General features: G+C 40.4%; 2 protein-coding genes across 5 annotated transcripts in view; one reads left to right on the top strand and one right to left on the bottom strand.

The window, feature by feature from the left end:
• ATXN10 (ataxin 10) overlaps positions 1 to 17775 on the top strand; it is a 351563-nt gene that overhangs the window by 220852 nt on the left and 112936 nt on the right. The window lies entirely within an intron of this gene.
• The window catches only part of WNT7B (Wnt family member 7B), a 98748-nt gene that overhangs the window by 24001 nt on the left and 56972 nt on the right, over positions 1 to 17775 (bottom strand). For all 4 annotated transcript variants that reach the window (XM_069863399.1, XM_069863390.1, XM_069863381.1 and 1 more), the window contains one exon: positions 17047 to 17273. In XM_069863399.1, coding sequence (XP_069719500.1) covers positions 17047 to 17143 — 97 coding nt within the window. In that variant the 5' untranslated portion in view covers positions 17144 to 17273. The remainder of the gene's footprint in view (positions 1 to 17046; positions 17274 to 17775) is intronic.

The following is a 17775-nucleotide window of genomic DNA, read 5'->3' as shown; positions in this document are numbered from 1 at the left end:
ATTGAAAGTTGCTTTCTGATTTGCTTAAATATCTTCCAAATGCTCTTATGCTCCTTGTATGGCTGCATTCATGTTTCTCATGCATTTGACTTGCCTGACAATCTTTCTGGCAGGAGAGAGAGGTTCAAGTCATGATGACTGCCCTTCTTGGTGTTTAAAGTGTCTTTCCCTGGTAGTCAAATTTGTAACCCTAGTGAACAAGACACAGCACAACTCACACATATGAAAGAGATTTAAAAAAGTAAAGAGCTCAGAGGGTTTTGGATAAATACACAAAGTTTAGATTCTGGTCCAAACCTCTCTGGTTTGCAAAAAGAGTCTGGAAGCATCACAAGAGCAAAATCCTTTTTTTCATCTCTGGAGTTACTCGTCCTGACGGGTTACAAGATTCACATAAACAAGGAAGAATTATATTAATCTTCTCAGAGCTTGTGAAAGATACTGAATCAGTGTTTAATTCGAACCTGTCCAGCTAACACTACCAGTCATGCTATCTTATCTAGTAGAGTAATGGTTATTTATTATTTGTGTTGTGCTAAGCTTGTGTTTTGCCAGGGAGTGAGCAAGTTCACCCTAAGATACTGATCCACACCTGCAACAGTTTGACAAATGGGTGGATGCTGGCCCTATGAGTTCAGCTGAAAAAAATAGTGTTAGGATCAAACATTAGGATAAAAAGATCAAAATTCTAGCCCACAAAGAGATTCCATTGTTTTTAAGTGCAATACACTAAAACAGAAAGATAAGTTTTATACAGCAATCAAAAGAAAAATCTGTAGATTTTTAAGGCACGACAGCTTCAGACCAGGATCCAGGCTTTGTGACCAGGAAAGCAGGGATAATTCTCTTTCTGTAGTTATAAATACAAAAGAATTCAGATAAATTGGTTTTAACACCAGGCTTTGAGATATTGCTCACCTAGAAGTACATTTAGAAAATGCTAGCAAGCGTCTCTACTGCAAATCCACCATTAAAATGAGATATGGGTCTCATTAAACAACCTTTTCAAGCCCCTGCTTTGTAGCAGTCTGTTTCCAGATCTGAACTTTGAAGCTGACCCCTCTCTTTGTGATGGGCCAAACCAAAAGCCAGATCTGAACACCACTGAACTCTGGGAAAGTTCAAATCTATCGTTTGTGGTTCAGGTTGAGCTCTAATTAAAACAGACCAGTTAGAAAGGCAGATGTCTTAAAACCAAACCAAAACAAATGTTTCACGTGAAAAGCCTTGGATTAAGCTAAATGGTGAAAAGTAGTGTTTTTTTCTATCACGTGATGTAATATTCCTCTGGCTAACAGAGACAAATGCTGCTATATAAGATATTGCATGCAGACACTTTGAATTTAACTTCGAGCAGGATGCAATATTTGCAGAAATAATTCATGCTGTGTAAAACGTATCAACAATCTCAACCGCCACTCACTTCTGAGGGTAGTCTGCCTCCTTTCAGACTTTCCATCCTTAGTAGCATTGTTGTACAGGGTCTTTTAACAATGAGTTTCTTGCCTTTTTGAGAGAAGCTTATTCCTCATTATGTCAGCAGTATGTGGAATATTGCCACTAATCCCTGAACACAAACGAGAAAGCGGTGCTGCAGAAACTTTGGTTGTGTAAGAGGGCAGGGAAATCCCAGCTAACTCTCCTACTAAGAGCATCTGTTTATACTGTAGTTAGTACTACAGTGTCTGTAATAAAGCAACATAGTTGATCAATGGACAAGGGAATAGCAAGCAAAAGGGAAGGGAACTTGGTTTCAGCGTTACTGAACTGCTAAAATAAAAGAAAGGGAAGGAGGGAGAATGTATTCAGGCCCCATCTCTGGTGTCAGGATGTCACTGTGCACCAGTAGCTAGGAAAAGAGGGCATTGGACAAAAGGTTTATTCAGAGAATCACAGCACACATACAGCGAGCATACAGTAAGTAGCCAACAGTTACTCTTCCTGTGGGCTTTATTCTTTCTCTTTACTATTACGTGTAAGTGATGAAACATGTACATATTTTCTCTTTGTGAAATTCGAGTTTAGGCTCTTTGTGGACAACTGCCTGAAGTTTACAAACTTCTTTCTTATGTGAACTGAGCTAATAGCCTTACCAGGCCTACATTATTGAGATTGTTTGGTATGGTCTTTTTTCAGGCCTGGATTCAATTTCCAGAAGAACAAATCCTTCTGCTACTTTTCTGTCCTTTGCTTCCTGTTTGGATAAGAAGACCTTAATAGCAACCATTTTTGCCTGAGGATCCCTGAGTACTTCACAAATGTTTAAATGGAGGTTAGTCCACATTAATTAAGCCTTTTAATTCCCTACTGAATTTAGTCATCTTTAGTCTTCAGACAGTGAAGTATGAAGCAACTTACGCAAAGTCACCCGAAAAGAATATGGCACAGATGGGAACAGAATCCTAGTCCATTATCTCCTGGTCCATACTTTAACCATAAAATGATAGTGCTCACTTTGAACTAGGAGTCACAGGGTGCGTGAAAAATGATAGGAAGGAAATTGTGTTTATCTTCTTAAGGTGCTGCCTTCCTCTCAGCTTGGACAAGGAAAACAAACAAAAAAATATTTTATCCATTAAGAATGAGTACTTCTCAAGCTAAAGAATATGCAAAGGTTTTCAGTGTTTGCTCAGAAGAAATTTTCAGTTTCAGTTTCTTTACTGATAAAGTTGTAATTAAAAGAAGACCATTTCTAATTAATCATTCTCTAGCAACATATCAAATTCAATTGGCAGCATCCTTTAAAACTCACCAAAATAACAGAAAACAGTAAGAGACCCATGTATACAAAGGAATGAGAGACTCACAGTATTTTCTTCTGCATTAATTTTCTAAATAATTTCTGACTTAACTTTTAATGTTCATGAAAAAGGCTTGCCAGGAACCTTCACATTACTTTAGAATATTCTTTAAAGAAAGAAGTAGAGTAGAATGGGATATGAGACCTGCTTGTGTCCTACACATCATAATGTACTGATTTACAGCAAACGTAGTTAGAAGAATCACGTCCTTGTGACATTCTGAAAAAAAATGGCAGAAAATACATGCTTCCCAACTTGCACTAATTTTTCTCTGAGTGTGGAATACCACAAATGCTTAGGAATGAGAAGCAGTTAAAGAATTAAAAAACACTTCACTGTTTAGGAAATTTCACCTCCTTTGCTATGCAGTTAATAAAATATTCCATGTATTTCACTTGGGATACTGACACTTGCAGTTTTCAAAAATACTGACTTATACAACAAGACTGTCCTTCAGAACTGCCCTGACCTCAGTCTTCTCCCAGCTGCCTGCCATTAACAGCCAGTACTAGTCCAATCTAATGATACAGCAGTGCACATATGCTCTGTGCTGACCACTTCTGATCTTAGAGCCTGCTTATTCACCATTCACCATTACTGATTTTTCTCTGCACCTAGCCCATCTCTTCTTCTCTCCTTCTCCTTTTACATGCATTTGTAGCTCTGCTATGCTCTTTCCCACTTCCTCATGCCCATAGCCAGGCAGTTGACAGGCTTCCATTATGGAGATTGAAAACATACTCCATGCTAAATGTAACAGAATAGTATGACTGGTAAGTCCACATTTCAAACACATTCAAGTTATATTACAGCTGAGAACAGCAGGGGAAGCAGCTTGATGGGTTGCTGGAGGTTGTGGCTATACTTTCTTGTGGAGCATGCTTCTGCCACTTGCTAAATAGGTGCACCATCTGGTGGTAATTTTGGACTCCCATTTGTTCTTAAATTTCCAAATACTGGTGGTGGAGTTGCATCTGTAGTTGCAGCACAATGTTTTTTTGCCTGTATCTGTCTGAAAGTCATTGGATAAGACAACTTCTGCAGGTACCACTGGTGAATGAGGACCAAGAATATCTAGGACTTTAAATGAAGATCAAGTTTCCGTGTCTGCTATGTGAGGCAAGCCGGTATGACTTTATGAGAGGACAACATGCTCCCATGAGAAACATACATGGAGAGGAGGAAAAATTTCACAGACAAACCAAATTAGATATTAACAAGCTAGACACCTAATTAGAATCATAGAATGGTTTGGGTTGGAAGGAACCTTGAAGATCATCCAGTTCCAACCCCTCTGCCATGGGCAGGGACACCTCACACCAGATCAGGCTGCTCAAGGCTGCATCCAACCTGGCTTTCAACATGTCCAGGGACAGGGCATCCATGACCTCCCTGGGCACCTGTTCTGGTGTTTCACCACCCTCATCGTGAAGAGTTTCTTCCCAGTGTCTAATGTAAATCTTCCCCCTTCCAATTTAAAGCCATATTCTCCCTCATCCTACCCCAACGCTCTCAGACTGTCCTCATAACAGAGGTTCTCCAGCCCTCTGATCATCTTTGTGGCTTCCTCTGGACCTGTTCCAACAGCTCCATATCCTTCTCATGTTGGGGATTCCAGAACTGGACACAGTACTCCAGATGAGGTATCATGAAAGTGGAGTAGAAGGGCAGAATCACCTCCTCTGACCTGCTGGCCACGCTTCTTTTGATGCAGCCCAGGATATGGTTGGCCTTCTGGGCTGTGAGTGCGCATTGCCCGCTCAGTCAAATTAAGGTCCAAATCACCCTCTGGAAGTGCTTCTTTCTCTTCTTTGACCATACCAGGAGTACAGGCTGACTAGTTTCCTGTCTTAAGCATCTCATGCATTTGCCTGAATCTACATGGTATGAAATTCGGCCAAGGAAAGAAGTGAGGAAGGGTCTGCCTATTTTACTGCCTCTGTTGTATGAAGCCCTTTATTTCAGCAACAAAGATGAAAACCACTGCTACTTCTTGAGCCATAGCCCTCAGAAACTGCAAGGTTGCATCAGCCCCATGAGATACAACATTGCATGGAAACCTATTCTGAACAGGACAGGTGGAGGCTGAGTCAGACAGAAAATAAGTTTCCATGTTGTCATGAAGAAATCAGTGAATAAATATAAATAAATCACTATCCATGAGTAATCTTTGTTCATTTTAACAACTTGAATGAAGCTCTCCAGTCTACGGCAGCTCAGTCCATGTCCATTGGGCTTACATCTAGCAATAGAAATGTCTTCTCCCAGTGCACCAGTAAGCTTTCTGGGGTGAGACCAGACTGCTTCAAGACTCCTCAGCCATCCATGCCCACATTTTATACTGATGCTGTTTAAGTCTTAGGAGTCATCTTTCTTTCACAGTCACAGAAACTGGATATTGGACCTTTGCAGTGGAGAAAGTATTATAGATTGCAACTGTCTACACTTGTGGCAAGAAGTTGTCTCCTAGATCCATTTAAATGCTAAGGCCAAATCTTATCAAAACTGGGTAGATGTGGTGATTTTTACTAGCTGATGGACCCCATCATCAGCTTGACTTTGCATGCTGGCTTTCACTACGACTTCTGTATTCTTTTCATTTTACTTTATTAGAACTTAAAACAGAGGGTTTAAAGTTAAGCACAGATTGGGTAAACAGAGCATGACTGAAGTTCTTGGCCAGTTTGAATCCTGAGAGAACTGTTACCTTAGCACTACCATGCTAGATTCACTTTTTCAAGCTTCCAAATAACGGCTGATACAGTCATATTTCTTGCCCGCTTTATTTCTTTCATTTTAATTTGACACTTCTACCAGTAACAATAATATTATACTTCACAGTTATGGACATACAATACGACAGTAAGAAATAAACTACAGTCATGGGTAATTTAATCCAACGCTAAAAAGTCATGCACAATACCCAGGAAGAAAAAAACGTCAATTAGACAAAACATTTTGGAATATGCCAGCCACTTCATTGGAAAAAGAAATTGCTCATGACTAGAAGCAAGACTGCAAACTGCACAGATCGGCAAGCTGAGCCTGAATGCTAAAACATTTGTTTGCAAACCAGAATGTACAGATCAACAAATGCTGTGTTTTTTATAATGTTTGTAAATGCCTCTCTGTGCATGTCAAGCTTTTCAATTTAGAACCAGATGGTTTACCAAACAAATCGTATCCCAAAGAACAGATGAGGAAAGGGAGGGATGCTGCTACACATGTAACTCTGAAGTCTAATGTTATGTTTAGCCTGTCCTGCTTGATGTAGAGGTTGAACTAGATGACCAAACCTATCATCTGTAATTCTAGGGGAGAGGTTTTGACAACATAGTTAACCGCAATAGTAAAGCACAAGGAATCTCTGAAGTCAGTAGAACCCGGGGTTATTACAGGATCACATACTGTCAGGTTAGCTGCCATCCCACCCTACCTGTCATTTTACATAAAGAACTTTCCTTGCAGTGGCAAGATTTGACAGCACCCGCCTCTTAGCAAAGTTACACTGTACTTTAAAAATCAAATGTTGTATAGTTGATTTCCATGTAACTAATAAGGTTTTAGCTAAGTCTCTGCTGTGAAATTCAGCTCCAACATGAACTTCAGCTCATATCCAAAAGCCAGAAGTCTTTTTAGCAACTGTAAAATCCTGGCTCTGATGAAAACAGTAGCAAAATTTCTACTGGCTGCAATAGGACCAGAATTTGGCCCCTGTCATTTTGGATTAAGCCCAGCACCAATTTATTTAACTTTAAGTATTATTTGGCTTCCTGTTTTAAGTATGCATTATGTTGTAAGTCATTGCCCAGTAGAACTGGGACACTGGAAGTAACTAGTTGAGGCAACGTGCTCTGGATCATTTGCAGCCAGCAATTTTGTTACAAAGTGACAGTGAAAAAAATATGTTAAAGGAACATTAAAGTTCCAAGGGAGGCACTTGAAAGCGAGGGAACACCAAACTTAATGTTGCCACGCAAAGCTAGCCCTCTTGTGACCAGATTTTGGTACAGTATTCAATGAAATAATAGCCTGGAATTTGCATACTATCTTTTCCATGGGACCTCTGACTCACTCCTCCCTAGGCAGACCAGAAAGATAACATGGAAAAATTTATCCTGAGTAGCTAAAGACAAAGTTAAAAGTAAGAGAAAAGGATGATTTTTCCTCTAGCCAATGTTGAGCAGGAGATGATCAAAGTTACAGGTCATTACAGATTTTGCCTGCAAGGCCACGTAACAGTACATTTTTCCACTACAGCTAATTAGCTATTTATTAGGATGATCACAGAGTGCCAAAAACCACACGTATCCGACCCTCTTAAAAAAAAAAATCTTTTCCACATCAACACTTAAATGGAGCTATTCTATTTAATGAGAAACAGCTCCATTTCATTTGAAACCATTGAAACAAGTATTAAACTACATACCCATGTCAATCCCCGGTTTTTTTTCGAAAGCAAAAATGCCGTTGTTTAGAGTCAGGTATAGTAGCATATTTTAGTTTGAAAATATCTACAAAAAAAAAATCCGTTTCAAGAAAATACTCATTTGTATCTGTACAAATGGAATGAAACAGAAGGTTTAAAAGTTAGTACTTCCCTCAGGATGGAAATTCCAGATTTCACTCAGGTCAACATCTACCATTTCTCATTCAGCTGCAAGCTCATAGAGTTCATGAAATAATCGTATTAACATATTAGTATTGTGTTTAGAATAAGCATGTATGCCTTTTAAAGCAAGATTGCTGCCAAAGACATAAATATTTAAGTGGCAACAATTACATTTTACTTTAAGAGAACTTATACTTTTCTTCAAATTCATGACCCTTGATGGAAAAGAAAACACAGTTGAGCTATGCTTGGACTTGACAGAAGTACCTTACAAAAAAGACTAGAGAGTAAAGAGTATAAATTGGAAAATATAAGAAGTTGTCTGCTACAGATTGTGTATGCTAGATATGTCCTTTATAGGTAGACAAAGAAAAGAGCTAGAGATTATAAAATTAATGTAGCAAAGCAACATATTTTCTAGTAAAGTCAAACAAAATTTATTACTGTCAACTTTATTACTGTCATCAAGGCCAGGTTGGATGGGGCCTTGGGCAGCCTGATCTAGTGGGACGTGTCCCTGCCCATGGCTGGGTGGTTGGTACTGGATGATCTTTAAGGTCCCTTCCAACCCAAACCATTCTATGATTCTATGAACTCATAATTTACAAATGGTACTGTACAGTCACATTTATCTTTTCATCTATGATTTGCAGTGTGTTTTGAAAACATTAATTAAGCCTCACTGGATCATTATGAGGGTCTGACATCTAGAGAAATTTTTAAAGTACAGAGAAATTATCACCTGCAGATTTTCAAATTGATTCACTATGCTGGGAAACCTCCATCCTCTCAAAACAGGACATTTATTCAATATAACTGTACTTCCTTAGAATAGAAAGATACTTTTATTTTTCTAAATACCTCTAAGTGCCAGAAGCCTACTAAAATGAAGAAGAGCCTGAACCTACAACTCTCTCAATAGGCTGTCTCCTCAGTTAAAATAATATACATTCTTAGCACAGTAGTTGTTTCATAAATTTTTTTACCAGTCCTTCCCAACCTCAGCTGTAGCCAGATGGGAGGTTTATTTTCTTATTCTGATTTGGGTTACTGTCTTCCTTTGCTACTTGTAATAGTAAAAAGCTTATCCACCCTTCTAGAGTCAGAAAGTATGAGTAGTTTGAATCAACTCCTTGATTTCCTCCAAAGGTGATAACGCAAACTGAAATAGCTTTCTTGTTTACTTTAACTTGTAACTACTAGATTATCATCACTTTTTTTCCCACTCTTTAGCTTTCCATCAAAATGAATTGCACTGGAAATACTGTCCTCATAAAGCAGCTTGCTTGCCTTCTAGTACTTACCTTACTGCCTGTAGGGTAAGTAATATAAGTGCACAGGTCTTTGGTGGAATGGCCTGGCTATGTTCCAGCATGGCCATTCTGCCTTTGCAAGTGGGATAGTCACTGACATAACTGAAATGCTTCTGCAATAATATATATCTAATAAGCTAGAACAAATATACTGGATATCCTTCAGGGTAGGGATATTTTTGTTTCTACTTCCAGCAACAACATGTCAATTGTGAAAAGAAATATACTGTTTGAAACATTTCAAGAGAAGTATTTGCAATAAGTGTTTGCAGCCTGATAAATCTTTTCTGCAAAATGAGCACACTGAGAATGTCCTCAGATTTGTTGGTTTTTTTTCCTCTTTACCAGCTGCCTCTGCCCGCCTGCCTATCAGTTACCCCACTGGTATGGGTGGTGGCTCATTATGTGCACCTTGGTTGTCTTGTTTTGTTTTTTTTAATTCAGCCTAATAATGAGAAAACTCTTTCTCTAAATAACCAAGAATTATACATCTTGTTATACACCACTGTGTTTTTACTAAAAACTGTCCTTGCATAAGCCACAGCTCATTAAATTTGCCATGATATTTAAGACATCTACCAGTTTAACTAATCACACTTGTAAATGCAACAGCCCCACATGACATTTTCTGAAATGAACATCAGCAGTCACTCCAAGGTAGCTAAGTAACTAATAAAATCCTGGTTTGTATTGGTCCTACACGGTCTTCTGGGAGTTGCAGACGATCTTAGTACAGCTGATTGAATGCATCCTGTACACCTCTCCCCTGGCATCCCAGGCAGCCTGCTGCACTGGGAGTTGAAAGTTGATGCCAATTCCCCTGAGAAGCAACCTCTCACATCGAAATAGATGTTACCATATCCTAGCACTAACACAGACACCCAGTTCAAATTACTGAAGCCAAGTTTCTTCTTGATCAATTGCTTGAACACTCAAAGGACATTTTTGTCTCGGACCATAGTATGTGGCGATAACAAAAAAACAGAAATTTTTCCACATTACATGCAAAAACCACTGTGCAATTGAGGTTCACAATAAATGACAAATGCCTAAACCAATCATAGCACCTACTGCTATGACAAAGATAATTACTGCCTTTCCATCAGTGAAGTCTGTACCCTGCTCTGTATCATATTTAAAATAATCTAATTCAAACTTATTTTTCCCCTCGAAATTGTTTCCAGCTGTATGATTCTTTTCTTTCCCCCATATTGTTTTTATTGGATATAACGCAAGTCCGTAAAGATAGATTTTCCCATAATAAATACACAGATGTTAGAATAATAAGCATAGAGTCAACCTGATATATGAATATTTCTATGCATTAATAAATATATAACTAGCAATACCAATCGATTAAAAAAACTGGAAAATGAGAACATAAAGTAACAGAGAAAGAGATGGCAGGAAGAAAGGAAGGCAAAAAGTGAGATAGAAATGTACTTATTTAAAAAAACTATCTGGATTCATTTATGGTTCTCCTTATTGATTTGCTGATAGCATTAAAGCACAAGTATGGTTGTAAAGCATTCCTAAGAATGCCGCCTGTCTTCATGTATTGGAAGTTTTCTGCCTGTACTGAAAGTCAAGCTTTCCAAGTTGGCCAGTTCATACCATCCTAGATACTACTGTGGTAGATTAATGTATCTGCTTGGATGCAAATTTCCATTTTTGGAGAATAATGAGCCTCTCTACTCCTCACATTTTTGGTAGGAAGTTTTTATGAACATTTGGCATCTCAGTTAAACCACCATCATAGCCCAAAATAAAAATGACTGGATTCATATGTGGGTCTGAATCCAAATTTAATTAAGTCTATATATGGCCTGATCCAACAATAATTTACTGACACCCCCTCAGCATGTATGATAAGATGCCAACCATTTCTCCATGATGCCATCACTTAGATATTATTCATGCCTAATCCCCATGTTCCTTCAGGCCTGCAGCTAAAACATTGGTATCAAATGTAGACTTAGTTACCTGTTTCCAGCACAAATATAGGAAGAATCACTTTTTCTATGAGTATCTTTCCCTCAGAAAATGTTCCCCTCCCTTTCTTGGTCTTCTCTTTGAAATTATATTGTCATCTTAGCTGTTTATACGTGCATGTGTATGAGAGGATGCTTTGTATACAACTGTAACATTCAACTTTATTTTCTGATTGTGTTTCTCAAAATAACTTGCAAAGTCTTCTTCACCTGTGAGTTAATAAAATCCATGCACAGATTTTGTTAGTCTTTAAAACTGTAGTTTTCTTTTCCATTCTTCCGCCTTTCAGCCTGGACAGTGGAAGAAAAACTGAGCAAATGCATGACGACAGGAAGCTTTTAAGACTTCAATAATAAAGGTCAGAGATTTTTTTAAAAAAACTTCAGAACTCCCGTAGCTTTTGCCTATTTGTTGTTTCTTCACTGTCAGGTGTCCAGTTGAATGATTTGCCAGATCAATATATCAATGACACAAACAAATCAAGAGTACTAAACAGTGATCATTTTCTACATCATGAGTCTGACAAAGAAGACATCTACAGATCACTTTTGATATCCTGACAGGTATATTTTTCAAAACATTTCCTTTTTACCCTGGATTTAGCACTAGTAATGGCAGCCTGTTTATAGGCACTTCAGTTTGGAGAATTCCAGAGGCAATGGTCAATTCACAAATAATTAGCCAGAATAATCTACTGTCAAAGAAAAAGTGTAGGTTGCACTTCTGTTATTGACTCTGACTCCATACTTCAGAGGCTGCACTGCTTACGTTTTTGTGTGGAATTATTCGCTTCCAACTGTTTTTAATGATCTGTAACTTTTAGAGGTACCTACATGATAGATGGCTCCAACCATCACTTGAGGGAACAGACACCAGTCCCTAGTACTGGAGCTCTTTTGCCTCATTAGCCTAGCAGGACCAGAGGCTTTACTCTTCTAGATCAGAGCCCTCGCCTTCAAAAAGTTAGGACAATTAGCTTTCAAAACTGGTTATCAATAATAACAACACATATATCATTAACCGGCTGAGAGAGCTGGGGTTGTTTAGCCTGGAGAAGAGGAGGCCGACAGGAGACCTCTACAACTCTACAACTCTACAACTACCTGAAAGGAGGTTGTAGAGAGGAGGGAGCTGGCCTCTTCTCCCAAGTGACAGGGGACAGGACAAGGGGGAATGGCCTCAAGCTCCGCCAGGGGAGGTTCAGGCTGGACATCAGGAAAAAAATTTTTATGGAAAGGGTCATTGGGCACTGGAACAGGCTGCCCAGGGAGGTGGTTGAATACCTTACCTGGAGGTGTTTAAAGAACGGGTGGATGAGGTGCTGAGGGGCATGGTTTAGTGATTGATAGGAATGGTTGGACTCGATGATCTTGTGGTTTTTTTCCAACCTAGTGAGTCTGTGATTAATTTTTTAATTCATTTTTTAAAGAGGCTTACAGCAAGAGTGGTGAGTAGAGAGTGCAAAAGATGACTTTATGTGAAAAGCTGGCATGAAAACTAGAGGTGAGTGCAGGCAGGTGACAGATACATGTACAAGGACAGTATGAGTAAAGTGAGTATAGGAGTGACTTTCCTCTGGAGACAGCATGACCATGGAAATGTTCCCAGCTATAAATACACCCAAAAAAAGCGACACACACAGTGCTTGGCTAATTCATCTCGTGCTACATCCTTTGTTCATACTAATAATTTGGATCTCTTTGTCACTTTCTACAGTTGCTATTCTGTCCTCTGAACTATTTAAATTCATTTTAAAACAGACTCCTGAGTATTATATGGGTGGTGCAGCCCCTGTAGTGACTCGGCTGCTGGATGAGGGAAAGGCTGCGGATGTGGTCTTCCTGGACTTCAGAAAAGCCTTTGACACAGTTTCTCACAGCGTTCTGCTTGAGAAACTGTCAGCCTCTGGCCTGGACAGGCGCACACTCTCCTGGGTGGAAAACTGGTTGGATGGCCGGCCCCAGAGAGTGGTGGGAAATGGTGTGAAATCCAGCTGGAGGCCAGTGACAAGTGGGGTTCCCCAGGGCTCGGTGCTGGGTCCAGCCCTGTTCAATGCCTTCATCAATGATCTGGATGAAGGCATCGAGTGCACCCTTAGCAAGTTTGCGGACGACACTAAGCTGGGTGGAAGTGTCGATCTGCTGGAGGGTAGGGAGGCTCTGCAAAGGGATCTGAACAGGCTGGACCACTGGGCAGAGTCCAATGGCATGAGGTTTAACAAGGCCAAATGCCGGGTCCTGCACTTGGGGCACAACAACCCTGTGCAGTGCTACAGACTAGGAGAAGTCTGGCTAGAAAGCTGCCTGGAGGAGAGTGACCTGGGGGTGTTGGTTGACAGCCGACTGAACATGAGCCAGCAGTGTGCCCAGGTGGCCAAGAAGGCCAATGGCATCTTGGCTTGTATCAGAAACGGCATGACCAGCAGGTCCAGGGAGGTTATCCTCCCTCTGTACTCGGCACTGGTGAGACCACTCCTCGAATCCTGTGTTCAGTTCTGGGCCCCTCAACACAAGAAGGATGTTGAGGCTCTGGAACGAGTCCAGAGAAGAGCAACAAAGCTGGTGAAGGGGCTGGAGAACAGGCCTTATGAGGAACGGCTGAGAGAGCTGGGGTTGTTTAGCCTGGAGAAGAGGAGGCTGAGGGGAGACCTCATTGCTCTCTACAACTACCTGAAAGGACATTGTAGAGAGGAGGGTGCTGGCCTCTTCTTCCAAGTGACAGGGGACAGGACAAGAGGGAATGGCCTCAAGCTCCGCCAGGGGAGGTTTAGGCTAGACGTTAGGAAAAAATTCTTTACAGAAAGGGTCATTGGGCACTGGAACAGGCAGCCCAGGGAGGTGGTTGAGTCACCTTCCCTGGAGGTGTTTAAGGCACGGGTGGATGAGGTGCTGAGGGATATGGTTTAGTGTTTGATGGGAACGGTTGGACTCGATGATCCAGTGGGTCTCTTCCAACCTGGTTATTCTGTGATTCTGTGATTCTGTTCACTGAAGTACCTCTTTGAAAAAATAGCTCAGCATAGATTCAGTTTAACTAACTCACTGGAGATTCCTCTGAAACTGTAGGATGCCCAGAAGTCACAAGAGCAGACATTTGCTACTGTGCCATGCTCTATGGCTGCTGCGTGGTTGTGGTAGGAAGACATGCATAGTTGGAGTACAATCGCACCCAAGATTGGTATTGGCACGCAATGGTATTGGCACGCACTGGTATTGGCACGCACTGGTATTGGCAACAGGTGCACTGCTGTTGGAGTAACACCACGTTGGGTGAGTCTGGTCTTTGAATTTGTGTGGGAGGAGTATTGCATCAGGATATGAAGTAGAATAACCCTGTATGAGAACTTGTCAGTGCTCGTGGTAGAGCCTTGGTCCAAATAGTAGGTCCTCTCATTCCCATATAGACCAAGATCAATTAATATCATAGATTACTCACCCTCTCCTCCCTATGACCTGAATAATTTGCCTCGATTTTTCATTTCCTTAGCTGGAAAGAGCTAGATGAGCTTTGTTTTGGGGTGAAATATTTAACTACTTACAACTTTTTTATTCTTAATACTTTCTTCAGTCTTTCAGGCAGAACCAAATGTCTGCTTTAGAATTTCTGCATGTGTCAGACACAGATGTGTTTTGTTACACATGTGAGCATTTATGCTTACAAGTATTTTGAACCTTTAAAGCGTTTTTTTTTAGTTTTGTCCTTTTTTTTAACTTTTTTCCTCTCACTAGTGTAATAACACCACTTCCTAAACCCTGACCTTTTCCTAGACACTGACCACATGTTCTCTGGATGCTACTCCACTAATAAAACAAATAAAGAGATGTGGATAATGGGATCCTTTATAGACCTGCATGGAACTCTTCTGGCTTAGCTGGCAGGGGTCATGTAAACCTTCTCCATCCGTTACAGTTTGTGTGGTTTCACACCCAACAAATGTCAAAGCAGAACTCAGCTGCAGCTGCCAAGTTTCATCTGAGTTCGGGTTGAGCCATAAAATAACCCACCAAATTCCACATCAGTCATTTCAGAGTTGCAAGAAACCACCCAGATTCAGTGAAGAGGTCAAAAATCTAGCGAACATTTTGGCAAATATGCCCTGAATGGTGGCTTAAGAAAAATCTGGGTTTTTTCAGACTTTGTATAGTCTAACCAGTCCGATAGCTTGTCCATCCTGATACAAAGCAATTTTTGTTCTCTGTAGCTCTTACTTTGTACAGAAACATTCAGAATGAAAGCACAGGCATGACTTGTAGTCCTCTCTAGATATTTGGACTGCACTCACAACATTTCTGAGGATGAAAGGAGTCTCTCAGTGGTGAAGAGGATAAGGACAAGGACGGAGCTGATAAGGTGTCACAAGATTCCTAGCTTGAAGAGGAAAGTCTTTTCACCAGGAAGCTTAGTGGTGACACCAGCTCTGGTACAACCCTCTAATTTGTGCTCCTTCAAGGACGTGTGATCTCCCAGATGATGCCTCTTCAAGACATGTGATCTCACAGAAGTAAAGAGGACTCACTTGTCTAAGGGTGAGCAAAGTGCAAGTGTTGGCAGATCAAGACAACATAGCCTGAGGAAGTACAAGGGCAGTGCGTTTGGCAGCTGTATGTACTCTGGCAGCAACATTGTTTCGGACACTGAGGTAAGATCAACCAAGGAAGACAGGATTTGTGCTCCTAATGATCAAGACGAGACTGGATATCTTTCGGGGTTCATTTAAATTTGAAAGTGAAAGTCAAACTTTAGGGTACTTACTCCATATGCTATCTTGAAGGTGTTTAATACCTTCCACTTACTTACATTCTTTTTAATAAGCAAAAGTTATGCCAAGAAGTATTATTGAAACAGAATTGGAAAAGTCTTAGGACAAATGTGGGAGCAGATTCCTCACCACTAGCTTTTTAGCATCAACAACAAATTCTACTTTTTTCTGAAGCTGGAAAAGTTCAGACTTTTCATTTACCATTAATTTGATTTACTGGGTCTTTTTTTAATTAATTTTAGCCCTCCCCACTTCTGCAATTTGGTGTGGAGTAGTGGTCACAGAATATGACAGGTTCTCTCTGGGTGCAAGTTATTTTTCCAGATGCCAATGGTTTTATTCAATTACAACACTTTATAGCTGGACCATTGTGCCCTTAAAAAGCTCTGATCTCAGCCAGGATCTCAGAGTTAGTTGTATGTTCTTTGAAAAAACATTCGGTTCTGTCATTAACTTAAGCATACCTCATGTTTTGGTGTCCATCTCACAAAGATGTTGGGAAAAAAACCTAAATCCTTGACCTTTAGTAACAATTGAAGCACCATGTAAGTAGTTTCCTCTTTGCACAGATGGCGTGAAATGTTATGTCTTTTTTTCACACAGTTTTGACAAGATCTTACATATGACTACATTCAGCTGTGTTGGAAGTGCTAGACTCACACAAACCATTGAACTAAAGAAAGAGATATCACGCAAAGAAAAATCAGACACAAGATGGAACAGACTACAACCCCACTGAGACGTACGGCCCTTCTGAGAGTCACACACCAAAAAATATTATCCCAACACTGAGTATCAGAAAGCATGGATGATGGTAAGCACTTGGAGGAGAGAAGAAAGGTCAGGAATAGGCCAAGGATACTCAGATGTGTGATGAAGAAAATAGTGATCTCAGTGCTGGAAAAAAATTGCAAAATCTCCCCTATGAAATAATATCAGACATAGGGTAAATGGAAAGTGATCAATTTAATTTCTGCCAGCTAGCAGTTTGTCAGGCAAAGGTCCTGTATTGTTTTCTTTGAATAGGTTTCCTGCCTCAAATCATTTGCAGTATTTTCTTTACAATATGATAGCAACACTAAAATGGATATGTATCACTGCCATATATTGGAAGGTCAGTGTCATACGCACTGTACTTCCATCATTTAATTGGCACTCTCCCATTATTTAAGTTTTAGGGAAGTCCACAGTAGGGGTTTTGGAGCTGATTGTAGTTCCCTTTCAGTCCCTCATAACATGCACCATGGTTATCATGGCAACTTCTAACACAATGACAACTGGAAATTATTTTTCCCACGGTGTGATGACTGTGTCCTTGGATGCTCAGTCATTGCTGGGTATGAAGTTGCACAGATATGAATTACTTCATCTAGAGATCACTAGAGATCTTCTGTCTCTTGCCAGTTACTTTTCAGTGTGTGAGAACGACCACAGTTTTGGGAGTGTCACTGTTCAACTCCAGTGGACAAATACTAGAGGAATATAAACCTTTGCAAGAGCATAATGAGAAAGCTGAAAGAAAAACAGCCCCAATGTACCACTTCAGCACCATATTAAAGACACCCTTACCTACTCGAAGTTCTTGTCCAAAGACTGTTTTCTCTCCCAGTGCAGAGCAGTTCCACCTCCCGTATCGAAACTGATACTGGCACTCATTGATTCCCATTTGTGCCCCTTCCCCGATCACAATGATGGCATCAGGGCGGCTCTGGCAGATCGCTCGCTGCCGAGGGGCCAGGCCTGGGATTTTGTTGCAGATGATATTAGCTCCTAAAGCCACCACAGATGACAAAGCTCTGAAGAAAGAAAAGCAGGAAGATGTGTTATAACCAAACCGAGGCCTTTAATTATTTTTGCTGTGTGCTGCTGTGTGACAGGCAAGGTGCTGGGCAAAAGGGGCAGGATTGGAAGTTGGGTTCCCATAATTATGTAGACTTATCCCTGCCTCTCTGGTCTGGCAAATGAGGTTGGAATACTTGGTGTAATTCGTGATCTGATTTGTTCCGGAAACAACAAACAAATGGAATTTTGACACTTCTGCTTTCAGTGCAACATGCAACCATCAGCTCATGAGATGTAGAAAGCAAGGCATATTTAAAAGCAAAAAGTAATGATAGTTTATTATACATGAATCTTTGGAGCTCATGTGTGCTGTGAATGTCCTATATAGATCCAGATTCAGCATTTTAGTAACTGCAGCCAGCTCATCCATCCTTCATTTGAAACCATTGAGCACAATTTAGAGAATGACTTCATGGTAGTAACCCTCTTACCCGTTATTTCATTCACGACATTGAG

This window comes from Phaenicophaeus curvirostris, chromosome 1 (genome assembly GCF_032191515.1).
Source record: "Phaenicophaeus curvirostris isolate KB17595 chromosome 1, BPBGC_Pcur_1.0, whole genome shotgun sequence".
NCBI lineage: Eukaryota > Metazoa > Chordata > Aves > Cuculiformes > Cuculidae > Phaenicophaeus > Phaenicophaeus curvirostris.
This window is presented reverse-complemented; position numbering and strand designations above follow the sequence as displayed.